Source organism: Ambystoma mexicanum, chromosome 12 (genome assembly GCF_040938575.1).
Source record: "Ambystoma mexicanum isolate Mex_15411 chromosome 12, UKY_AmexF1_1, whole genome shotgun sequence".
In the NCBI taxonomy this organism is placed as follows: Eukaryota; Metazoa; Chordata; class Amphibia; order Caudata; family Ambystomatidae; genus Ambystoma; species Ambystoma mexicanum.
The window spans coordinates 796,404,732-796,431,395 of NC_090936.1; the positions used below are offsets into that span (position 1 = coordinate 796,404,732).

At 43.5% G+C, this 26,664-nt stretch overlaps 1 protein-coding gene across 12 annotated transcripts in view; it reads left to right on the forward strand.

Annotated features, from left to right (window-relative positions):
• Positions 1-26,664, forward strand: part of PTPRQ (protein tyrosine phosphatase receptor type Q) — a 2,012,995-nt gene that overhangs the window by 1,979,571 nt on the left and 6,760 nt on the right. For all 12 annotated transcript variants that reach the window (XM_069629300.1, XM_069629298.1, XM_069629293.1 and 9 more), the window contains one exon: positions 20,368-20,494. In XM_069629300.1, the coding sequence (XP_069485401.1) occupies positions 20,368-20,494 (127 nt within the window). The remainder of the gene's footprint in view (positions 1-20,367; positions 20,495-26,664) is intronic.

Consider the following 26,664-nt stretch of genomic DNA (forward strand, 5'->3'; position numbering starts at 1 on the left):
ACCCATGTAATAACACTGATCATGTTTGCTTTACCCTTGATCCCAAGAAAAAATGCCATGCCACAGTAAGAAAGTGTATGCAGATTGGCAATACTAATGTTGGCCAGTCTATCCACGTAATAAAATGTATGTTGGCTCCAACCTTGATGGCAAGTAACAAATTCCATGCAGATTTACAAAGTATATGCCGACTGGCACTAATAATGTAGGCCAGTCTAGCCACGTGAGAGCCCTTACCTTGTCTGCTTTACCCTTGATGCCAAGTAAAAAATGGCATTTCACATTAAGATAGTATATGCAGACTGCCTGGCACTACTAATGTAGATGAGTTTAGCCACATACTGAGACATCATGTTTTCCTTACCCTTGATGTACAGTAGAGATACTTTACTGTGGATCAGGGGTAATGCAAAAATGAAAGCCATGCCTCCAGCAGGCCCCACCCCTAAATTTAGCAGCACCACTCTCCCTTCACAGACACACATACACACTCTTAAATAACACTTTTACATGGCCTTTATACATCATTCAAACAAATATTGCATGCAAGCATACATAAAAACAAACACACCATCACAAACACACATACATACAGAAACACACAAAAAGCACTTACTTTACCTTGCCTGCTCTCTTCCTCAGCACACACCTTGCCACTATGGATGACCGGATGGCTCACCTCTCCTCTCCTCCCCTCAAAACGTGAACATACGGACTAACATTTTTAAGTAGCCCAAAAATATATTTCCTTCCTATGTTTCCTTCCGTTCCCATGAGACACCCTCATAGGAACAAAAAGGCAATGGTACCATTTTGAAAAGGTTTCATGAAGTAAACATACAATGACGTTTCTGAAAGGAACATTCAAGGCCTATCCACAAATATGTTGTAATTTTAAACAGCCTGCAGAACTTTTTTTTCCTCAAAATGTACCTGTTCCTGCAAGATATACTTGCAGCAATATCTTGCGGGGATGCGGAAAAAGTTGTATCAATAGGGACATTTCTTAAGATGCCGGAATACCATGCAGTAACACAAGGGATAAAAAGACAAAACGTAGATGTCTGACATATTCAGATAGCTCAAAAGTATATTTGGTTCTCACATGTTTTCTGCCATTCCTGTGATATTCGTGTGGGACTATGATAGAAATGTCAACATTTTAAAAAGTCTTACTAAAGTAAGCATACAATAGTGTCCCTAAAAGGTACATAAATCACAATTTTAAGCATATTTGAGCATCTTACACAACTTTGTTTTTTTAAATGTCCCCTTTCCTGTGAGTTGTTCTCACAGGAACCCGCCAAATAATCCAACATTTGAAAATGTCCCAAAAACCCAAAGAACATCACATTAAGCATAGAAATACCACTATTGCACATGTTCTATTTTTCAGAACCCAAAACGTTGTGGTTATAATATTTGTCCCCATCTTCTTCTAAGAAAATCTTGCAGAATGTCACAAAATACTGTAAAACCTGAAACGTGGTACATACTGGTTCACGCTTTCCTTCCTGCAAGGATTTTCTTTTGTTTCTGATAGAAGCATGTGCAGATGCTGCTTCTTTTCTTACTCAGGGTGATCATCTAGGTTTACCACATTAGTCCCTTCAGGAAAGAAGTGTGTGCAGGCACTTCACCTATCCCCTTTCTTTCTTTCTCAACGTTTCTTGCTATCCCATGTGGTGTGTTCCGTCTGTGCTGGCTTTGTTCTTGTTTGTGTGATTGTTTTTTTTATTTTTTAAATGTTCTCTGCACGTCCCCTATTTAGGAAAACATGTAAAGATAGGGTGAGGGCAGCATGGAGCAAGGACTCCAGCGTAGATACACCCAAGAAGGTAAAATAATAGATGACGATTACATTACCTTGGTGTCCAATGGCAGGCTATCACAGAAAACAATTTATTTTAAATTTTTTCGAGACTGGCTGCGGGGGACACCCCCCAAACTCCCACTCACAATATAGTGAGCAAGAGTGCAGGGGACACCCCGCACCCCTGCCACCGAATGGGGGATTTGGTTGAACTTTTAACCCATTCTGTATTTTCAAACGGCCGACATTCGGCCAAATCTCCCATTCAGTCTTTCAATCTCTGTCTTTTTGGCTGATTCCATACTTCCAACTTACACAGCACCAAACTTTGAAGGAGGTGCGGGGGTTCCATCACAAGAGTTGCAACAAGATAACACGTTGAGGACCCTGCCATGCACTGGACCATTGTCTGGAGCACCAGGTAGCCATGCGACATTCACACCTCCCTCACCACCATCTGCTGTGACACAACACCACACCCCACATCATAGCTTTTTTGTCGGGGGTGTCATCCTTTGTGAATTGCAAAATGTGATGGATACCCATTGTGAAACTTGCCACCACTCATTCTTGGATTTTTTGGTTATTGTTTTTTTTTTACCTGTTCCTTTTAACGGTTGTTGGTTATGAAAAAAAAACACTAAAAGCACATAATAGTGTTCTTTTTCCTATTTTGTTCTTATTAGTTTATTGTAATTAGTTCAGTGTTCTTCCCTACTCTTTCGTCCTTCATATCTTCCAAAGACTCGTTTAAGAGCCAACTATTTTACTATAAAAAATATAACAATAATTTACAATATTCATATACTCTCTCTCACCTTGAATTTCTATTTTGCGTTACAATTTCATTTCCTGCTACAAATTCTACCAGCAGTCGCAGTCCCCACAAGTAAAGACAACCATTCCTGTGAGAATGAATAATGACAACATGTTTGTTGGAACCATCCTTTATACATGCAAGAAGATGCAAATTGCCAAAGAAAAATACATATTTTACCAAAGTATTGCTGCTGTAACATTTTAAAAATTGATTTTAAATTTAATAATATGCATGCTTTGTTAACTATGTACACAGAAATGTTCAATTGTTTTGTGTTGTGTGAAAAGTATTCCTTTAACCTGTTACACACAATAAAAAATACAAATAATTTTTTTCCTAACACTCATACAAACTCAGAAACAACCCAAAATAGTGATGTACCAGCCTTCCTACATTAACTCTGAACCCAAATATCCTCTTCACTCAACTAGCGGCCTTTGTGCAGGTAGCCTCAATGCGCTAGGCCCTTCCAAGCCACCCACAGTATTCACTAGGCCTGCAGCAAGTCATAGTTGCCATTTTGCCCACCACAGCAGGTCTGCAGGTGTATTATATCTCTATTAGCATGCATGGCACCTGCACCTATAAAATATGTTTGTAATAGAGCACATATCAGGCCCTTCACACAACCATCGTTCCACTAATTCTAGTACGTCTTCCACATAACCGAACACAGCCTTCACTCACATGCTTGTTACCAGGAGTTTTCTTATTTTTCCTCTTTCTAGATCTGCATTCCTCCTGATCCACTACCTACCATTACACATATATACCCTCTACCACAACCCCATAGTAGTTTAACAAATTGTTAGCTCTGCACATCCTCACCCTGTTCTTGGTTTGCAATGCTTTGCTTTTGCTATGAAATGTTTATAGTGAAAGTAATTTAATGTGATGTCTGAATATTTGTTTGTTTTTAACAAAACATTTTATTAAGCAGTATTTATGTATGTTTTTTAATGTGTATTACATTTGTGCTGTTTTTGTTAGTATTTACATTTTGTTTTATTTACTACATTTAGTTTTATGTTATGTTTATTATTTACTAAATTATATTTGCAATGATTACATGTACTTTGTAAATTTATATTTTAATGTAGTTTATGATATTGACACGATAATGCATATTTTGTCATTTTAAATTACTGGTAATTTACTTTTATTATTTAAAAATGTTCTGTGAATTTTATTTATTTATTTGCACTCTTTGGAGGAATTCTGCTTGTGTACATTATAATTTCAGTTTGTTATTATGTAGCAATGTTGTTCTAAAACAAACGTGTTATACTTTTTTTTAAAAGATATTTTTATTGACATTTCTTTAAACATGAACTTCGGGATTTCAACATTATCCCCTTCCCACCCCTTTCTCCTCCCTACTCCCCCCCCTCACCAGTTATGCTGTCCTTGATTTCCCCACTGCTTCCACTTTTTATGCTTCTGTCTTATCTTGTAAACATGTCCAGAATGTGGATTTTATGTGGACACCACTGCATCATATAGTCACTATGTGTATAGTCTATCGCCTCCCCCCAGTCTGATGCAAATCTCTGCCGGGCCCCTTGTATGTTGTATGTGATTCTCTCCATCGCCACGTATGTCCATATCCTCTGTAGCCACTCTTGGTTGGATGGGGTATCTTCTGTTTCCATTTTTGTGCTATTGCTAGCCAAGCTGCTGTGAGGAATCCCATGAAGTTTCTCTTTTGTGTCTTTGTCAATGACCTGTCTCGAGGATTCCACATGCCACACATCCATACCTCTTCTCCTAGATTTTCTGCTCCCTTGAAGATATTTTGCATTTGGGCTTTCACCTCTGTCCAGAAGTGTTGTAGTACCGGGAAGTCCCACCAGATGTGTCTCCAGTTACCCAATGCGTCACATACCCTCCAACATTTATCTTGCGATGTGATGAGTCTTTCTGGGGTATAGTGCCATTGTATCATCATTTTTGTCCACGCTTCTCTTGTTTGGATCACCCGTTTCCATTTGGGGATTATTTGCCAGATGTACGTCCATTATTCCCTCGTAATTTCTTTCCTTAACGTAGTTTCCCATTTCTTTATATAATGACATTTTATTTCCTCTGCCTGGGCATTTATGAATTTATATAGGGTGGAGACATTTTTTTCCCCGTCTGGGTCATCATATATGTTTCAAATGGTGTCAGGGTCCTTGTTATTGCTTGTGTTATTCTTGCAGTAGTGAGCCAGTGGTGAAGCTGTTCATATTGGTATCTGTCCTTTTCCGTGAGGCCCAGGTGGTCTTGGCATTCGGTGTATGTTCTGATCTGTAGACCATCGTACATGTCTCCCACTTTCATGCAGTCTGCTTCCCGCCATTTCTGGAATGCTCCTTTTTCCGGTCCCGGGGGGTATTCCGGGTTGTCAAGTATTGGTATGAAGGGGGCTGGGTCTATTGTGAGTATTTCTTTCTTGGTTGCTCTGTCCCATATTTCCAGGATTGTGCTCATGATCTCACTTATTCAGACATTTTGATGTCTGTGCTCGGGTCTGATCCATAATAGGTGGCGCATGTTTGATCTTGCTACTGCTCTGTCCTGAGCCTCACACAATTTTTCTGATGCGTTTGTGATCCTTTCGCTCAGAACCCACATCTGTGCTGCCTCGTAGTACTTCCGGAAATGGGGGAGTGCCATGCCTCCTTCTGACTTTTGTGCCGTGAGTGCCTGCTGTGATAGTCTCAGGGTTTTGTTTTGCCAGATGTATTTTGTTACTGCTTTGGTGAGTGTCTTAAAGAATGTTGCCGGTACCCGTATGGGGAGTGCTTGGAAGTAGTACAGTAGTCTGGGTAATATTGTCATTTTTATGACTGTAATTCTGCCCCACCAGGAAATTGCTAGTGGGTTCCATCTGTCCAGGTCTCTTTTCACCTTTTCTATGAGTTTCGTATAGTTTCCTGCATAGATATTTTTTATCATGGTGTTTAGCATGACTCCCAAGTATCTCACCCCTTCTTCTGCGGCTTGTAGGTGCAATTCTTCTGTTTTCCTGTATATTTCTTGTTTGTCTACGGCCAGGACGATTACCGACGACTTTTGTTTATTTTTAGGCCTGATATTGATCTGTAGTCGTCAATCTCTTGTATGAGGAGGCGTAGTGACTTTGTTGGTTCAGTTATGGTCATCATCATGTCATCCGCATATGCCGCCGTCTTGTGTGTCTGTCCCCCCATTTCTATGCCCTTGATGTCGGATGCCACTCTTATCTTTACCAGCAGGGCCTCGAGGAAGATTGCATATAGAGGGGGGGATAGTGGGCAGCCCTGTTTGGAGCCTCTTCCTATTCTGATCGGGTCTGAGAGTTCTCCATTTACTGCTATCCTAGCCGTGGGTGAGTTGTAGTTAGCTCGTATCATGCTTATGTATGCGTTGGCCATGCCCATTTTTTTGAGTGTTGCGAATAGCATAGTCCATTCTACCCGGTCGAATTGTTTTTCCGCATCTACCGTTAGTATTGCTGATGGGATGTTGGCGATCCCCACTTTCTCTATCAGGTGTGCAATTCTTCTAATATTGTCGTGGGTTTTCCTGTTTGGGATGAATCCTGATTGCTCTTGATGTATCAGCTTGGGGAGCAGGGGTGAGAGCCTGTTTGCGAGGACCTTTGTGTAGATTTTTGCATCAATATTTATTAGTGCTATTGGGCTATAGGAGCTCGGATTCTCTGGGTTTTTCCCTTTCTTGTGAAAGACCAGTATTTTTGCCTTGTTCATTGAAGTAGCGATATTGGTCGAATCTTTAAGGGTGTTGAAAAGATTTGTTAGAATGGGGGATAGGATCTCCGCATAGGTTTTGTAGAAAGCGGCTGTGTAACCATCCGGTCCTGGGGCTTTATTTTTGGGTAGGTCTCTAATTGCTCTTGTTAATTCCTCTGTTGTTATCTATTCTTCCAGTGCTGTTTTTTCTTTAGATGTGATGGTTGGAAGTGTTATACCCTCAGAAATGCTGCCTGTTCCTCTTCTTTCGGATTATCCGATGTGTACAGTTTCTGGTAGTAGTCTCTGAATATTTTTTTAATGTCTTTTGATTGTGTCTCCTTTATTCCTTGTTCGTCTTTTAATGTTTTAACAATTTGGTTTTGTTGTTTCCCTTTTAATTGTCTTGCTAGCAGTTTATCCGCTTTGTTTGATTTCATCGCATATCAATGTTTCAAATGGAGTAGTTGAGTTTCCGCTCTTTTGGTTCTGAGTGCTTCTAGCTGGCTCTGGACGTGTCGGTATGCTCTCTTTATTTTCAGAGATCTATTCTCTGCCATTTCTTCTCCGATCTCTTCCAATTTATTTTCTAATTCACTTTCCCAATTATTTGATTGCTTGTCTTTCTGTGCTTTCAGGGCTATTATTTGTATTCCCAGACGGTGCTTTGTGAGACTTCTGGAGTGTCGTTTTGTTCAAAGTATTCTGTTATTTTCTCTCTAATTGTTTCTTTCATTACCGGATCTTGTAAGATTTCTCTTGGCAGTGTCCAGCGCCATAGACCTGAGTGTTTGCTGATCTTGGGAAGTGAGATCCGCAGTGGGGCATGGTCTGATAGCAAAATTTGGCCTTTTTCTATGTCCTGAATCTCCCTTACTAGGCTCCCGGAGACCCAGATATAGTCGATTCTGGAACTTGTGTCATGCACGTGTAAGTGATATGTGTACCCCTGGGTTGTGCCTCTGATTCTCCAACATGCGTCTTCCAGGGCCATCTTGTTCATCATCTCCTTTAGCGCTTGTGACGGTGTCCCTTGCTGCGTGTGCTTGGGGTTTGAGCGATCTTCCCTCGGGTTCCATGCAATGTTGAAGTCTCTGTCAGAATCACTTCTCCTACTGCAAAGTTTTCTAGTTTGTTCAGGGTATCTTTTATGAAACGGTCCTGGCCCGTGTTTGGGGCGTATAATGTTTCTAGTGTCAGTGGGCGATTTTCGATCTGAACTTTCGCAAATAGGTATCGTCCTTTTTTATCTGTCATTGTTCCTCGTATTTGTACGTTGAGTTGGTTGGCGAATGCTATCATGACCCCCTTTTTCTTCTCTTGATCGTTGGCTTGGAGCATTTGGCTGTAGCCTCTTATACGAATTTGACCTTTTCTTTTTTTCTGTATGTGTGTCTCTTGGAGCATTATTACGTCATACTTCTCTCTGTGTAGGAAGTGTTGAGTTTCTTTCCTTTTTACAGGAGAGTTCAGCCCTCTGATATTATATGTTAATATTTTTAGCCGCATTCTTTCCCTTGAGTCTTCGATTTCCCCTGTCTCTTGCTGTGTGGGTCACAGTAATGTCCATTAATACCTGTGTTTGGATCTTTTGCCCCTAGAACCTCTCCCGCAACTCCCCTCCCTTCCCTCCCTCCCTTTCCCCCCAACTTTTTCCCTGAGGAGGGCCATGGGCCCTATGGTTGCTTCAGTGTCCTGCCTTCGCTCCATGCCCTCTAGTGACTCAGGTTTTAGGATTACGCAGGGGTTCCTAAACCCTGCTTGTATCATGTGGGTTCCAAGGGTGTCCCTTGGCTCTGCCGCTTCCTCATGTGTCCTCTTGCCCTTTCAGGTTTTCCTTCTCTCTATGAAGCATCTCCTTCCTGCCTATCTTAGCTTATGTCCTCCGTATCTGGGGGCGGAGTTAATTGAGTTCCGGTTTTCGGGATTGGAGTCTTGTCTTTCTTGTCTGTGTCTCCCAGTCTCTTGGCTCTCGTCTTCCTCTGTGGAGCTCTCTGTCCCTTAGAGGCTCCGTCTCTTGATCTTGCCTGCCCAGAATCTTGAGACCCTCCTCGCAGGTGGTGATGCGGTGTTGTCTTTCCTCCCACGTGAAGAGGAGGCCAAATGGGAAAGTCCATTTGTAGCGCACTTGTTTCTCCGTTAGGTATTTTGTTATCTGGGACATCTCTCTTCGCTTCCTGAGTGTGGATTGTGCGAGATCCTGGAATAGCAGTATTTCTTTGCCATTCATTCTTATGTGATCTATTGTCCTAGCTTTTCTCAGGATTTGTTCTTTTTGTGTGTACTGAGTCATTGATACTAGTACGTCCCTTGGGCGGGCCCCAGGTTCTCCCGATCTTCGGGGGCCTACTCTATGTATTCTATCTATCTGGGTTTCTTCTAATGAGCCATCTGTGAGTATGTCTTGAAACACCTGTTGTACTGCCGTGCGGAGGTCTTTTACCTCCATCGTTTCCGGCATATTCTTTATTCTTATGTTTGACCTCCGGGATCGGTTTTCTAAATCTTCACATTGGGTTTCTAATTCCAATGCGAGGCGTGCCAGTCGTTCTTGTGCCTCAGCGTGTTGAAGCGTTTCCTCATCTATGTTCTGGACCGTTCTCTCCAGTTTGTCTGTTCTCCCCTCTAGATTCCCTACGTCCCTCTTCAGTTCCTGGATGGCTTGCTTCAATTCCCCCTTCATATTTTCGAATTGTGCCTGTGTGGAGGACATGAATTGGTCATATCATCTTTCGATGCCATTTCCGCATCTCCTTTCGGTTCTGGTGTAGCTTTCCCCTTGCCCTTCTGCGTGTTTGTTTGTGTGGGCACGTCTTTGTCTGCACTCTAGAGTTGGATCAAGTCCTGATCTGGTTTGGATCTGCTGTTTCTAGAAGTTGTCGCCTGTTGCCCCTGTCCTGGATTTTGACATGTGTGTACCTCCTTAGGTATTTAGGTGTCTTTTTTAATTATTCGCGGTGGCCTTGGATTCCAGGTGGGAGCCTGCTCTGCTGCGTGTGCCCTGTCGGGCAATCTTGGCCCTGCTGGGTTCTTCTGTGTGTTGTTGATCCGGAGCTTTCCTGCTTCTTATATCCCGCGAGTGTGTTCTCTGACGGTGTGTCATTAGGCTCGTAGGGAATGGATGAGATATTGGGAATTGCCTTCTCTGATATATGGGGTGTGTATTCCGAGTCTCTTATGGATAGTGCTATCCCCGCAGCTCTGGCTTTCTCCCTCAGGTCCCCGTTGTGTTCTATGTTCGTATGGGCCCCTCCTGGGGGGGCATTTTCCCCTGGCCCCTTTTTCAACTCAGAGCGCCCGTTTTTTCCTCCTGTTGGGTGTTGGAGCTCCAGTTGGTCTTTTATCCATTGGGGGCTATGGGGGCTAGCTCCGGTGTCTCTGGGACCTGTTGTCACCTCCCCTTCGGGCCAAGCTGCCTTCCGGAGGGACCTTCTCCCCCTGACTCTGGGTCGGGGCCTGCCGCTTAGTGTGATGTTCGTGTGGGATGGAGAGTGAGCTCAATTGTTGTTTCGGGGGGTTCTGCATGCCTCCCCTCCCTAGGTTATCCTGGGTATCTTATTTCAGGCCTCGTTTCCCCGTGGGCGGGTGTTGCGTACCTGGGGATGGCAGCCTCTGCCGCATCTGATGTTTGCCTCGGAGGGGTCCCCTCCCGATGCTTGTGGCTCTCTGCAGTAGCGTCGCAGGGGGCTCCTCCTCCGACTCCTGTTCCGCCGCTCGGAGTTGCCTTGGCGCCTCTTCCCTCGGGACTGTTCCGTGGGGTTGTGTGTCTTCTTCCACCGTTCGGGCCTCGCTCTCAGCTGCGCACCACATCCAGATCCGCTCTGATGATCGGCCTGGATCCCGGCGTCAGTCTGTGTCTTGGGGCTTCCGCTACTGTTGTCCGGGTCTCTTTTCCTGGTGGGATATTCTCTGCTATGGAATGCCTCGTAGTCCAGAGACTCCTTCGTGCGATTTGCTGCTTCGGCGATTCCGGATTGCTGGGCTACTTTGGAGCGGGCCTGCTGGCACGCTTCCTCATCGGGTACGACGGGTCCTCTTCTCACCGTAGTTGTGTCGTTGGATGCCGGCTTCTCTTCCTGCTTCTTGCCTACCACAGGATACTTGAAGGGAGCTACGCTTTGGAGGGCAGAATGACTGCTAGTTGTATTTCTTTATTGTTGCGGCCCAAGCTGGGGGACGGAGCTCCGCTCACGCACGTCTACCCGGCTCGGCCGCCATCTTGGAATCCTCAACATGTTATACTTTAACACTTATTAAAGGTGTACATTTTCATAAAGATTTGGATATGTTTACATTTTACACAATAATTTGTTTGTACGTATTTTAATATTACTTGATAATATTGTGTGCTTATAGGTTTATGGGTGAGTTCAGGTTGCCATATTTTATTTTTATATACTATCTTTTTTCATTAATTGATACATTTGTACTTGTTGTTACCTTAACATAATCATTTTTAATATTTGTACACTTTAAGTTTTTGTTGGTTTAACCTCAGCTATTTTGTATTTTTTTTGTAATCCCAACTTTTTTTTTACAGTTATGTGATTGTTTTTAATTTGTAATGTACATGCTCTTTACGTTTGTGTACATATTGTATAGAAGCTGAATATTTATTTTGACCATGTGTAATGTACATACTTTACATTTCTGTGTACATTTTGTATAGTAGCTGTATATTCTGATTGCATATAAGGTACATACTGTACATAGCTGGGTACTTTTTTGTACACAAGCAACATATTTATTCTGAGAGTGCATAACATACCTACTCTACATGTGTACATTTTAAATAGAATTTGTATATTTATTCTAACTTTGGTGTACATTTTCAATACGTACAAGAGGTGTATATAACTTTTATACTTGAATTAATGTGCACGTACAAAACAAAGAGGCGTAAGAAGTTGTACACTATTCAATTGAAATGTAAAAACTGACATCAAAGTCAGCCTGACTTTCATGTGAATTTTCAGAAGATGCAATGGCATGATGTATGCACAGTTGGTATGAAAGATGAACATTCATTCTGGGCACCAAATATAGATAGAGTGTGTCGCCTAGGAGCGCGTGTCATAGGAGCATGTTTCATAGGAGCACACGTCATAGCAGCACGCGTCATACGAGCACTTGTTGTAGGAGTGGGTGCTGTAACAGTGTGTTGTAGTACCATCTGTCATAGGAGCACATGCCATAGTTGTGTGTGGTATGAGGGTATCATAGGAGCATGTGTCGTAGGAGCACATGTTGTAGTGTATGCCGTTGGAGCCTGTGTCATAAGAGCTTGTGTACTAAGAGCTTGTCATAAGAGTGTGTGTGGTAAGAAGGTGTGTTGTATGAGCATGTGTGAAAGGAGTAGCATAATGTATGAACTGTACATCCCCCACACCTCTTTGTGCAGTGCATGCACATTGATTTAATCTGAAAGATGACATCCAAATTAGCAATGACTTTCATGTGAGTTTTTATAAGATGCAATGGCATAGTTTAACTGTGAAACGCATACGTTGTGAGCACAGTTCGCACAAAAGATGTATTTTTATTATGGACATGAACCAAATATATAGAGAGCATGTGTCGTAGAAGGGCATGTCGTAGCAGTGCGTGTCATAGCAGCACTTGTTGAGTGTGTGTGTTTTAACAGTGTGTGTTTTTGTAGGACCATGTGTCGCAGGAGCACACGTCGTAGGAGTGTGTGTTAAGAGGGTGTCATAGGAGTGTTGGTGAACAAGGCAGCAGCTTAAACCAACTGCTCCTGCTCCCTCCCAGCCTATGGATAATAATAATATTGGAAATTGAGAAAAATGAATCCTGCGCTGATATCAAAGAAGAAGATTGAGATCCCTGACAACGCCAACTCCAAAAAAGCTAAACAAGGGGAGAAGATGGGTGAGAGTTCAGAGAATGGTGACATGTATGCACTGCTTCTCCAGATTGCCCAGGATGTGAAGGAAATGAAGGTTACCCTCAGTGAATTGTCCTCTCAAGTCGGTCACCTGGAGAATAGAGTCACCAAAGTGGAAGCAGAAAATACAACCTTGGCCACGGAGGTTGCAGGGAGTTATAGGGCCTACAAGGAGTTGAGATATGAAGTTTCTGATTTGAAGAGGAGGAACCTGATGTTGGAGGCTGATCAAAGGAACTTGAACTTGCGCTTGCTGGGTGTGAGTGAAGACCCTGCTTTGGACAAAAACCTCGATCACAGAGTCAGAGGAGTACTGGAGGCAACTTTGGGTAACAACATCCTAAAAGAAATGGACATGGATTACTCCTTTAGAGCTGGTAAACTGGTCCAGGCCGGAAAACCAAGACAGATCATCATGGTGATGTCCAGAGTGAGTGCAAAGGAAAGGATTTTAAAGGCTGCGAGAGAAAAAGGAAAACTTCTGCTAAATGGAGATCAATTGGCGATCTATCCAGATTTCCCTAAGGAAATAGTGGAAATGAGGAAGGCGTTCAAAAGTGCAAAAGCTTTGGCACAAGAAAAGGGGATTAAAACTCTGCTGGTGAAACCAGCGACACTGAAGATATTTTTTGGATCAGGTGTCAAAACCACAGAGGATCCAGTTGAAGCTGAAAAGGCTGGGGGCTTAAACTTGGATAATAGTATTGCAGATTGATGTGATGCATGATGTATGAAGCTGTGAAGATGTAAGGTTACTTTTCTTTATTGATTCATTTTTTCCTGAATTTGTTAGATGGGAATTGGTTTGTTTAGGTATCAGAGCGTTATTAATGTTTCAAATATGCTGTAACGGTTTTTCACTCGAACGTAGGCTTGATGTGGGCTCGGATAATGGGTGCTTTACTCTACGGCAGTACGCGCTCTATAGATTTTTTATAGGTGATGGTGCTTGTTTTTGTTTGGACGGAGTGCGGGAGGTGTCGTGCTGTCCGGAAATGTCGGCCGTGCGACACCCTTCGGAGTCTTGCCGGCAGTGGGGTGTTGGATTGGTGGATGCGTGTGACCGGCCACTGTTGACGCACATTTGAGGTAAGGCGTAGTGGCGCGTTCTCCTTTGGGGCCGCAGCACGCGTGTTCCAGGCAATGTGCCTTGCTGCATGCTCAGGTGTTTGGGGGGCACAGTGGGTGTAGAGGCTGGGGTGCATGTGTTGTGGCTGAGGGGAGGGGAATGCTCTTTGCACGGCTTTATCCCGGACAGCTGTGGTACGTTGATCACATTGTAATGTGTTTCCATAGCCAGAATTAGATGAAGGAATGCCACGTTTGCGAGTATGTTGCCCAATGCTAATCCCCTGCATATGTAACAGTTGTTCTTGTCCTGGTTGCACACCCCTGACATGCTGAGTGGGGTATATTTGACATGTACTTGTACTGTAATAACAAAGCCAACTGTATGCCATTACCATCACTGCATAAAGAAGGTGAGAGTTGTCACTTTTGGGTACCTGGGGTTCCACTGTAGTCTACACCTTTTACTTTGCATGGGTACGTTTCCTTTTGTGCAGTAACGAAATCAGCTGTGAGAATGTAATAGTGCTGTCATCTAATGTGAACACTGACGAGGCCTATGGTTAAGATATGACTGTGCACCTCTGTCTACTTACCAAATCACAGACAGAATTTTCTATTAGGTTTTTTTTTTGCAGTAATGCTTACGTTGGAGAGGGTTTGATTCCATTCTCAAAGCGCAATGAGTGATGTGCCAACACGTTATATCTGGAGTGCCCAGTTATACAGTACATTTGGATTAACACGGTGGGGGTTGCAGTTTTGTGCCATGGAAGTCACATGGGGGAATGTAGTGTCCAGGAAATACCGGAGAGTCTGATTTTTATGCTTGGCAAGGTGAGTGGTAAGGCCCCCGGGATAGTCATGGATTGGTGTGTGAATGCCATGGAAAAGTTTAATGCTGTATCTGGCTTCTAATCTCATTTGGTAGGGTGCAGGGACACAGGTATTTTGCAACTCTCTGTACACTTGCTCACACTTTCTAGTGATGATTCACGCTCAATTGCTCAGCATGCCCGCAGTAGTTGGGATTTGTGATGTTTACACTGATGGTTGTGACGGTAGGTGGATTAGTGTGATTCGTTGATGGTTATAATAAGAGAATTCAGGTTTTGTCTAGGCATGTGATTGACACATGGTGTGGTATTTAGTGTTTTTGAGTAGGGGATGTTGCATCTATTCAGGAATGCTCTTATTTGTGCTTTCATTTGCTGGAGAGTTGTGGGAATTCCTTTAGACCAAATTGTATTTTCAACTTCATTTGAATTTGACCAAATGTGGTCTGTGACACCCTTTATGGGCTTTCTATAGGCTGACCTAAGGGAGGGAGGGGGGTAGTCCCTTTCAGCGTGTAGCTGGAAGGGATGTTCTGGATGGTTGGGTGGTTCAAGCCCAGGAGTGTGTTTTTTTTATTTTTTATTTTATTTCTTTACTTGACTATAGGTTTAGGTAGTATTGTGTCTTGTGAATTCATTGCAAGGATTGGGAAACGGGATCTAGCAATGTCTTACACTTATCAGAGGAATTTCAGAGTGGTATCTTGGAATGTGAATGGTGCACATTGTGCTGTCAAGAGGAAGGTGATTTTGAGTAAACTAGGGGAGATGGGGGTGGATGTCGCGATGCTTCAGGAGACTCATTTGTTAGATGCGGATATAGATAAGTGGAAAAAGGAGTGGGTTGGTGATGTTTATGGTTCATCGTTCACTACTGGTTCTAGGGGTGTGTGTATTCTTTTTAGGAAGAATCTCCAGATCACTGGGGTGAAGTGTGTGAAGGATGGGGATGGAAGGATAGTATGTGTCACTGCACATATTCAGGATGCTCAGTATTGTTTCTGCAATATAAATGCTCCGAATGGGGGTGATGGTAGTTTTTTTGTAGCTTTAACACAAATGTTGCAGAATGTAAATGTGATTAATGTGATTTTGGGAGGGGACTTCAATGTGGTTTTAGAACCTGGACTTGATAAAAGTGTGGGGGGTGTGGACAATGCCAACACTCTGAAAAGAACAGCATTAAAGAGACTAATTGATGCCTCACAGATGTTTGGAGATTGCAAAACTCTTCTACGAGACAATATACTTTCTTCTCTGCAAGGCATAATGCTTATTCGAGAATTGACCTCTTTATGACCTCTGGCCTCTGTACACAATCATTCCAAAGGGGTAACATCGGATCACTACTTGTTTCGGACCATGCTCCAATCTCCATAGACTTGCGATTGACCTTCCCGGTTCCTAGGTCTAACACCTGGCGGATGAATGTCTCCCTCTTGGACGACGATGAAATTGTGGACAAAATTGTTCAAGAAGCGAGATTCTTTATATCTGTGAATTGGACTGGTGAAGTCAGGGTGGAGTTTGTGTGGGAAGCCTTCAAATCATATATGCGAGGATTGTTGATTAGTTTGTCCAGCAAAAAGAAAAAAATGAGAGATGCAGAAGTGAAAAAGCTTATTGTGGACATTCAGGATCTTGAGAGAAATAATATGCAAAACTTTTCAGATGAGACTATTAAAATATTGAAGCAGAAAAGGAGACGATTGGAAGATTTGTATTCTTCGAAGGCTGAGTGGTTGCTTTTTAGAACCAAAAGCAACTACTATGAAAAAGGAGAAAAATGTGATCGACTTCTGGCACATCGGTTGAGGGTTATGGACAGTGGCAGATCTGTCAATGCAGTGGAAAGACAGGATGGGTTGGTGACTTTTGATCCTGTGGAGATTAATGCAGCATTTCTGTCGTATTATAAAACCCTGTACTCTTCAGAGATCAACTTATCTGAGCGTACAATTGGTCAATTCATTGATGACTGCCATCTGAAGAAAGTGAGTTTGGAATCCTTGGAGTGTATGGAAAGAGATTTGAACGTGGAGGATCTCAGGTTGGCTGCTTATGCGCTGAATTCTGGGAAGTGTCCAGGCCCGGATGGGCTACCAGCTGAACTTTTCAAAATTTTCCCAGAAGAGGTGTTTGCTTTGATGCTAGAGATGCTGCGCGCCTCTTTGAGGAATGGGTGCCTTCCAAGTTCAACAAGACATGCTTCAATCTCCGTTTTTCTGAAGGAGGGACGATCACCAGTGAAAACTGGCAGCTATAGGCCGATCAGTTTATTGAACACGGACAACAAGATTTTCGCCAAGGCGTTAGCTTTGAGGATTGAGAATGCGCTGATGGATATCATAGATGTAGGCCAATCTGGATTTGTAAAAGGCAGACATGTTTCAGAAAATGTGAGAAGATTGTTGCTGACACTGTATGAAAGCAAAGCACACCATAATGATGTGGTGACGTTGTCCTTGGATGCTGAGAAAGCTTTCGACCGTATTGAATGGACATATCTTTTAAGTACATTGAAAGGCTTTGGTTTTGGAGATACCATGATCGGATGGATAAGACTGCTGTATTCCCGGCCGCCTGCTTGTGTTCGGACTAATGGCATGGACTCGGGCATTTTTGAACTTGGGAGAGGGACGAGGCAAGGCTGTCCACTGTCGCCAATTCTGTTTGTGATCGCCATGGAATTGCTGGCTGTGAGGATAAGAGAAGAGGATAGAATTGAGGGCGTACGCTTTGGTGCAGCCTCCCAGAAAGTTTGGTTGTATGCGGATGACATGCTGGTGGTGGTTCAGAATGTGGAGAGCTCCATTCCTGTGCTGATGGAGTTGATCGATCGGTTCAACAAGGTTTCTGGATACAAGATCAATTGGACCAAGTCGGAAGCGCTGCCGGCATCAACCACTTGCACTGTTTTGAAGATGCAGGGTTTTCCCTTTAAGTGGTGTCCGAATAAGATGAGATACCTTGGGATTTGGCTAACGAATGATGTCTCGAAAATAATGGATGTCAATATTACCCATGTGATTCAATCTTTGGAGGTGGACCCGAAGAGATGGAATGCACTTAAATTGAGTCTCTGGGGGAGAGTGAATGCCATCAAAATGACATCAACACCGCGAATCAACTATGTGCTCAGTGTGCTTCCCCTGGACGTAAAGAAGGGCCATTGGCGGAAAATTGAGAGTTTAATCCAGTCTTTTCTCTGGGAGAACAAACAGCCACGCCTCAGCTTGTGGAAATTGCAGCTGCCCCAAGACTGTGGAGGTTTGGGGGTTCCTGACTTTGAGAATTATCATTTGGCCTTTGGAGCCAGGCATCTGGTTCCATTTATTGAAGATTCGGAGGATGTTTGGACGCTGGCAGAATCAAGTAGTTCTTCTCCGTTGCCGCCTAGGGCCATACTGTCCACGGTGGATGGATCTGGTTATCGCTCATTTCCGCCGACAAGATTCCTGAGAACTTGTTGGAGGGAACTATGGAAGAAAAGTAAGCGTAAGGTATGTGATAATGATTACATCCCTATCTGGTTGAATCCAGGTATTTTGCTGAATGGGAGGCCGCTATTGTGGTTGAACTGGCTCCTGAGTGGTGTACTATGGTTGAGTGATCTGATGGAAGACGGCAAATGGATCAGCTATAGAAGACTTTCACAAATTAAAGATCTCAGAGACTGTACAGTGGGTGAATACAGAAAATTGAGAGGTTTGCTGCGGAACCAGAGAACTGTTGATGGTGGTGGTTGGCAGTTATGGCTACCTGAATATAAGACATTAGGTGGTATGGCGTCCAAAGTATATAGAAATCTGAGCCAACAGTACACGCCAGCAGAGGGGTTGTTAACTAAGTGGTCTGAGGTCCTTGGCTCTGATATGACTGTGGAGAGGTGGAGGTTTCTTTGTAAAAACGTAACTCTGACATCCATTAATCTTGGAGAACAATGCCGCCAAATCAAAATTCTTAATAGAGTGTTTTGGACTCCCCAGAGACTTTATGCGAGAGGGATGATTGACTCAGAGTCCTGTTGGAGGTGTAAGCATGATGTCGGCTCCTTTGAACACTTGATCTGGGACTGTTATGAACTGAGGACATTTTGGAGGAGTGTCACTGAAAAGATTAATGAGGTTCTATTACTGCAAGAGGATTTTGATTATAACACTATCATCTTGGGTGAGGATGATAAAGTGGAAGATCTCACTTATCCACAGAAATGCTGGTTTTTTAGGGCTACAAATTCTGCGAAAAAATTGTTTTGAGAAAATGGAAATGTGATGAGAGACCGACCTGTTCAGAATGGGTGGAGGACTTGAGGCAAGTGGCCAGAATTGAGAAGGTTATCCTTCGCAGGAACAAAAAGTTGAAATTGTTTGATGATATGTGGGGTGGGTTTTTGGCCTGTTTTGCTTTTTAGATTCTGTGAAGGTTGGGGATGGATATGGGGTGTGGATTCTATGCAATGAGTTCTACGATTACAATGCTGATAAGTTTGTTGCTTGTATGTTTTCTATAAAATTCAATAAACTTAATAATAAAAAAAAAGGAGTGCATGTCATAGGAGCATGTTGTAGCATATGCCGTATGAAAGAAGCTTGTGTACTAAGAGCTTGTTGAGAGACTGTGTCATAAGCGTGTGTGTCATAGGAACACGTGTTGTAGGAGTGTGTGGTAAGAGGATGTGTTGTAGAAGCACATGTTCTAGGAGTAATGTATGAACTGTAAAACTCATATGTTCTTGGCATAGGTTGTATGGAAAATGCACATTTATTCTGGGCATGCATGATATATAGAAACAATATAAAAACGTTGATGCCTCAAAATTGTCCAAGTCGATTTTCATTGTTTTTATCAGTGCAGCAATTCTGGATGAAATCTATGCGCATTGCAAGAATTGTGAAAATTGAAGCAGCCAATTGTGTTTGGGGCGAAACCATTTTTTTCCCTGTGTGAAATCCTCATGTTAAAAGTTGTACAAAACATGGTCAAAGTAAAACAAAATGTAAACTATGAAGCTGTTAATGTACAATTCTGAAATTTTGCATGCACAAATATTACAAACGAATATTTTTAGATTTTGTCATGCAAGGGTTCGAAAGTCATTCAGAAATGTTATTTTTTCAAACTCCAGCGCGAAGGCATATATAGATGTATATATTGGATTATAAACTCAGAGAACTAAGAGAAAATGGACCGTGAATGAGCAAATATTATGCAGTGTACGAATAATTATAAAGTTTTATCAACAGAATCGCAAAGGTGGTATTGGTGATGTGAAGATCGGTATCTGGTAACTCGGTAACTTCACAGTGGGATGTTGCGGAGAGATTCTGACTTCTCTTCAGATGTCTACAATTTTACACGTATATTCTGTATCATCAAAGTTCTGTATATCAAGGGTATTTCTTGTGACAAAGTGGAATACAGTACACCCATCATCATGTTGCCTTGGGTTGTGAACAGCTAACACTCGCTGTCTAATGTGCACTAGGCTTGCATAAGATCTCATGTTATTTCTTTCAACATTTGTATGCAGGAAACAAAAATATGCCAGAGTGAATGTTTATTTCAACCCTTCAATGAATTTAAAAATTACTTACTAAGCAATGCCAAAGCGAACCGTATTGTCGTGTCCACAGCCCCAGGCAAAGAGGCTGGGCAGAGTGTCTTGGGGGGGCTAAAATGGACAGGGATGTTGCACTTCCCTTCCACCCACCAGCATCATCAGGCAACCAGCCATGGGATAGGTTGCACATTACCTCCACTGGATTGGCTGGTCTTCCGCAGCAGGAGCAAGGAGGCTGCTTGGGCTGGTGCCATTCAGGGCACTGACGTGGTTTTATTTTAGAACTAAAAGTGTTAAACACATATAGACAGTTCGTAATGAAGCACTAGGGGTATTATTAGAAAAATAACACGTTGTTCTCGATTAAGCAAAGAAAGAAAAGCTGGGCTGAATAGACAGCCCTTTGTTCAGTGGGCATGTTCAAAACTTGAGAGAACTATGTGCGCCGTGAGTTAAGAGGAAGTTGGTGCATTATAGGCAAGTAAACACATAGAATGCATTTAACATGCATTCAAGATTAAAACATACATAGAACGTGTTACAAACAGTTTTCACTATGTTAGAACAAAAGGCATTAAAAGGCGTCGCCACTTTTTGTTCATTTTTGAAAATATATCTCTGTGACGCTTCTTTTTACCACACACAGGCACAGTATATATTCCTGCACCAATGTGTCCTGGATCTTTTGACAACCAAGGGGAGCAACCAGCAGGCCATCTGTTTTGTAAATTATTCAGCGCTGCAGAAAATGGACTCTCTGGAAGCCATGGAAGGTATGGAAACACAGGCTGCTGCAAAGATAGTTTTATGCTCCAAACAGGTGCAAATAAGAGCCCATCGGACTGCTACTTGGGGGGTTTCATGGACTCGTAACCAGCCTCGCCGCCCTTATGCGTGTTTATTTAAGGACTGCAGCCGTGCCAGGGGGGAGAGATGTTATTCTTGGGGCCAAGTTTCTGACCCTGGAACCTGGAGGTCTGGATTTAAATTCTGGGTTTTGGGACTTGAGCACTTTACCCCCATGTGCCCAAGTTGTAAATATGTGTAATGCAAATATGTAAAATTACAAGTGTACGTTCCACTGTTTGAATTGCATCCCACATTCTCTACATCCTGGTTTAAGTAATGTCTCAACCCCACCTATTTTAAGGAGGAATGAGGTTTTTGCCTATTGAATTTCGTGACCTCATTGCATACTTTAAGACATAGAAAGTACAACCAAAATGTAAAAGTCAATAGTTGTGACCTCTGCATGGTGAAAAGCTTTCCTATGTATGAGATAATGCATGGCCCCCATTTGGGCAGTATAGACATTACCATTCCCCCAGGCATCAAAACAATAGCGCCATCTGGCAATTGAGGAATGACCTACTATCAGCTACCTTAGGAATGAGCTCAACAGATAGTATAGGGTTCACTCCTGCAAGTGGTAGGGGTTTGCCCCGCCCCAAGAACCACTATAGTTGTGACCTCCACTGTGAGAGAGAGATAAGACGAAATTTGAAAGACAGGAGCACTGAGAGTAACAGAAGTATAGTAAGGAGCAGGCAGGGGAACTGGGAAGGATGCACTTGAAGCATTGTGAGGGATAAGGGTCTTTACGAGGAACAGGCACCAATATGATGGAGTAGTGGTAGAGAAACTTGAGACACAGTTATGATATCATACGATATTTTATTTGTATCGCGCTCGTACACAAGTGTTTCAGAGCGCGACTAGGCAAGGGAGGGGAACAAGGGAGAACACAGCACAACATAAAAACGATCTTACTAGGCCCAGTGACATTGAGAACGTGCAAGTGCATGGGAAAGGGAAAAGGGAAAAAGTGCATGGAAGGGGGAGGGTGGAAAGTGCAGAAGCCGAGGAGCGCAGATAAATAAAATAAATAGAATAAAAATTGAGGCAAACTGTGGTAGTGCAGCCAGCAAGTGGCAAGTGCTGTGTTTGAGGCAGCAGACTGGGTAAGTCTGAATAAGTGCAGAAAAGAAGAAAAATGGGGGGGCTGTATGGGTACAGATACAGTCCCCAGTGCAAGGGGTGGCCAGGAGGTAGTGCAGGAAGGTGGCAGGGTGATCAGGTACCTGGGGACAGAGGGTGGCCAGGTGCACAGTGCCAAGAGAGCAGATCAGCAGGGGAGAGGGGGAGCAAAGGCCGAAGCAAACAGGAAGGTTTTGAGGTGCATCCGGAACCGGAAATGGTTCTCCTCAAGTTTTAGAATGGCAAGGAGGCCGTTCCAGAGGGAGGCCCCAGCCGAAGATAGAGATCTACCCCCAATTCATTTCTTTGAAAAACAACTGACCCTGAGGGAGTTAGAGGTGGAGGAGCAAAGAGCGCGAGAGGGGAGGTATTTGCGGAGGGATATCTGAATGTATTTTGGACCCAGGCCCCAGAAAGCCTTGTGGACAATGCAGAGGGTTTTGAATTTAATCCTTGCATCCACTGGGAGCCAATGGAGAGATTTCAAAGCTGGAGAGATACGATCCCAGGGCTTGAGGCCAAGGACAAGTCTCGCAGTCCTGTTCTGGATAAGTTGTAGAGGGCAGAGAGTAGAGGCAGGTAGATTTAGAAAGAGGCTGTTACAATAGTCCAAGCTAGAGAGAACCAGAGCTTGGGATACCATGAGCTTCTGGGGGAAGGAGAGGAAAGGCAGAATACCTCTGAGGAGGTGCAGTCGGAAGTTTGACTTTTTAGAGACATCAGAGATATGGGCCGAGAAGGAAAGTGTGGAGTCAAAGATGACGGCAAGGTTCTTAGCCTCGCAGGTAGGGGTAGGAGGAGGGCCAAGGGAGGCCGGCCAGAGAGTGAGGCAAAAGGTTGAGATGGGACACTGTGAGGGATAGGAGAACTGTGAGGCAAAGGGAGCACAAGGGACGGAAGGCAACACAGGTAATGAGGTGCACTAGGAATAGGTAGGAGCACCATAAGGGATAGGGATAGCGAGAGAAAGGGGTCACAGTGAGGGGCAAAACCTGCTGTGCAGATTGTACTCATAATATTTGGTGCAGGTGGCCGTGTGCTTGTTTCCCCTGCACTGTCTTCTGTTGTCAGGGTCTCTGCACTCCATGCTTCGATTTGTTTCCAGAGATTCCACCACTGCCCCCTCCTCCCCCCTACTAGCACAGCTTGGTTCAGCCTCCATTACTTTTGTAATCTAACCCTGCATTAAACCATTGAGGGGGTGTGAGACAAACATCATTTGCATGTGGTGCAGTACAGTATAGACAATTCCTGTGTACCCTCTTTGCTTCAAGGTTGAATACATCTTAAGCCCCTCACCCAACCTCTCACTGACTAAATTTAGCACTTACTGGTAGTTACTCGAAGCTGCCCACATGGGTCTACTTCGTTCACAGGAGCAATGAGCATGTGTCCTTTTCTTAGCGTTTTTCTTTGATCATTCTACACTGACTCTACAGCATGCAAACTATCACTAACAACATTTTTACCGCTCATTCCTTCTCTTACCTGTACACATCTTTCATGTGTCTTCAACATTTCTCCTTTCCTGTAACTGCAATGTAATGTAACATGTGTCATGTGATTGTGCTGCCCACAACAGTAATCAGATGCTTCGTGGTTTATAATGATCTCCCAACCCGCTTTGCTTGCAAAACCTTTTTAGAACAGTATTCTCATAATAGCTGGCAGAGCCCCCACCACCCAAATTCAGTTCTCATGCCAGCAATAGCCAATTCAATGACATAGTCAAAAATATGGCACTCCCCACCCAACAGAAAACATCTGTTAAAGATGCTGTCAACGTACAGTTTGGGCTATTAAGTGTCTCATGCTACACCTGTAAGCCAAATCTATTGCATTAGAGTACAGCTATGGAGAAATGGCATGTGAGGAGGGACACACAGCTTGTAGGTGTTGTTTGGTTAGTTGTCCACCCATTGACTGCCCATGGTCTGCTAAACCCTATGGCCGTTCCCACCTAGTTCCTGCCGCTCCCTGTCCAAAACACCTCCTCATAGGAACTCTATGAGATCGCTTTGATCAAGCCTTACCATCAAACCTTGCACTCGAAGTGCCTGCCAGTATTTTTTCAAAGCAGTCTTCTGTGAGTTAATAACTTAATTGGAGTTGTCAACCCGTTGCTGGCGTCATAAAACGATCTTAATTAGGTCTGCCTTCAGGCACTCGATTTATAAGCACTCTGCGCATGTACATGAAGTCCTGTTTAAAACGAGCACTGGTAAAGCCAACAGTTTTGGCTTGTTTATATTAAGTTTTTGCAGTGAATTGATATTAGATTCCCAGGTATTACACCATTCTGCACCGGCTACCATCAACAGCCCATTAACACCACTACAATGGTACTGGCAAGTGCCTTCCCGATGTCTACACAAAAGCCCAAAGTGTTGGCATTGCCAATACCTGTTCTGTAATGGGCTACTTAACCTTGGGTTCTAAGATATTGCCTAGTACATAAGGAACCTTCAAAAATGAAAATTGTCCATACCACATGTAAATATGGCCCTCTGGTATTCATGTGGAATTGTAATTGTAAGGCACTGAAACAGTACACAGTTATAATTAAAAATGATGAAAAAATGAGAACTAAAACGATGGCAAGATGAGGACATGATTTTGGGGAACACAATAGATCATTTATATAGTTCTCATTTATTTGGCCTTTGTGTGAAGTTCTATATCCTGCTAATCGTAGCCTCAGAGTATGTGCCAAGGGTACACGGGAGTGAACCAGGTGCAGACTTACACCCGAGTAGAATCAGGCACTTATTCTAAGTGTTCAGTAAGCGTGTCTGGTGGTGAGGAATGGACAGTAAACACTTGACGAGGAGAGTGGTGTACAGAATTGTATATGTCCATCATTAGGCGTTGGCAACTGAAGAAGAGCGGAGTGTGGTGTGTGACTGGCTGCCTTTGTATGGTGATGCTGGGAGCTGGGTATAGTCTATTTGACAAATGGGTGGGAGGATTTATTGCAGTCGGTGTGCCTCCTGGCCATTCACTGATTCAATCAGAAAGCTATTTAAGCCTCCGATGAGTTTGTATTTCACATCAAGGTTCCCATATTCAGGGCAAGAGTTCCAGAGGGGTGAAGATGTATGTAGGCGTCTACCCAATAATCAGTTCCCCATAATCATCCCTATCAACAGATGGCTGCATGGCTGGTATCCCTGGAAGGATTCTGAGAGATACGTTATGTTATTAGTCTTTTATACTACGCATATCACAACCTTAGCAGTCTTAAAGCACTGAGCAATGCCTATGGTGAATCGAATTGTGACGCCGCTTAGGGTGGCAGCCAAATTGTGGTCTATGGGGTGCAAAGGAATTGGGACCAAGATGCATATGATACAATATGATATTATAGGTTATTTATAACGTGCTTAATACCCAGAGGTTTCTAAGCTCGGACCCGGGGATCGAACCTGTGGTGCTCTATTTCGTCTTGCTTTCAAGGCGAGCACGTTGCCACTAAGCTATCCTCCTGAGACAATAGGAGATGTCAGTGAGACAAAACATCAATTCTGATGAGCTACGAATGTCCTCTTTTTAGGGGCTGTGTGGGTGAGGACAATAAAGTACAAATTCAAAAGGATCCCACAGTACAGCTTCCTTCCCTTGCTGTTCAGAGTGAGTCACCCTAGATGCATATACAATTACTCATGCTGGCCTCTTAACCAAAAAAGGGGCGAAAAACCATGTACTTATCAAAAAAATACTCATATGAGACCCAAAGTTACTTAAATATGCAAATTAACGAGGGGGGTCCTGGGAGTCCCTCTGCTAGACATTAGTCCTGGTTACGAGAGACTTACCCAGAGTCTTTAGCTCACTATCTTTCACAGAGAAGAGGAGAATTGCCTAGCATTTCGGTGCTGGACTGCCCCAGGGCAGGACAAAAACTGATATGTTTGGGATATTTCTTCTCTGCGAAAGATAGGAAGCTAAAGACTCTGGGTAAGTCTCTCGTAACCAGGACTAATGTCTGGCAGAGGGACACCCAGGACCCCCTTGTTAATTTGCATTTTTAAGTAACTTTGGGTCTCATCCTAAGTTACTAGGGGAATCCAGACGTGGACCCCTTACTCACTATTCTTAGAGAGGCACAGATCCACCCTACTGATGAGGTCCAACCAGACCGAAACACGTGTCTGGGGTTTCTGTTGGTACTCTTGTTCAGAGGAGAATTGCCTAGCATTTCGGTGCTAGACTGCCCAAGGGCAGAGAAAAAACTGATATGTTTGGTATATTTCTTCTCTGTGAAAGATAGTGAGCTAAAGACTCTGGGTAAGTCTCTCGTAACCAGGACTAATGTCTGGCAGAGGGACTCCCAGGACCCCCTTGTTAATTCGCATTTTTAAGTAACTTTGGGTCTCACCCTAAGTTACTAGGGGAATCCAGACGTGGACCCCTTACTCACTATTCTTAGAGAGGCACAGATCCACCCTACTGATGAGGTCCAACCAGACCAAAACACGTGTCTGGGGTTTCTGTTGGTACTCTTGTTCAGAGGAGAATTGCCTAGCATTTCGGTGCTGGACTGCCCCAGGGCAGGACAAAAACTGATATGTTTGGGATATTTCTTCTCTGTGAAAGATAGTGAGCTAAAGACTCTGGGTAAGTCTCTCGTAACCAGGTCTAATGTCTGGCAGAGGGACTCCCAGGACCCCCTTGTTAATTTGGTTTTTGTATATACCTTTTTGAGTTTTGACAAGAAGAAAATGTAATCATAAGAAGGGGCGCAAGGTTCCCTTATTGCCCAGCAGAACTTTCATGTGCTAGTGTTATTGTGTTTTGTCATGCTGTGGATGCGTGATGGTTTTGAGATGTGCTGAAGAGTGCCTAGGTGTTGTGGAGGCTACTAATCAGATCATCATAATGTGTTCCCCCTGCTAACAGTCCGTTTTACTGCCTGACAGTTCCTTAAACTGTGATCTTTGCTTGATGGATGGCCAGAGCAAGGTCA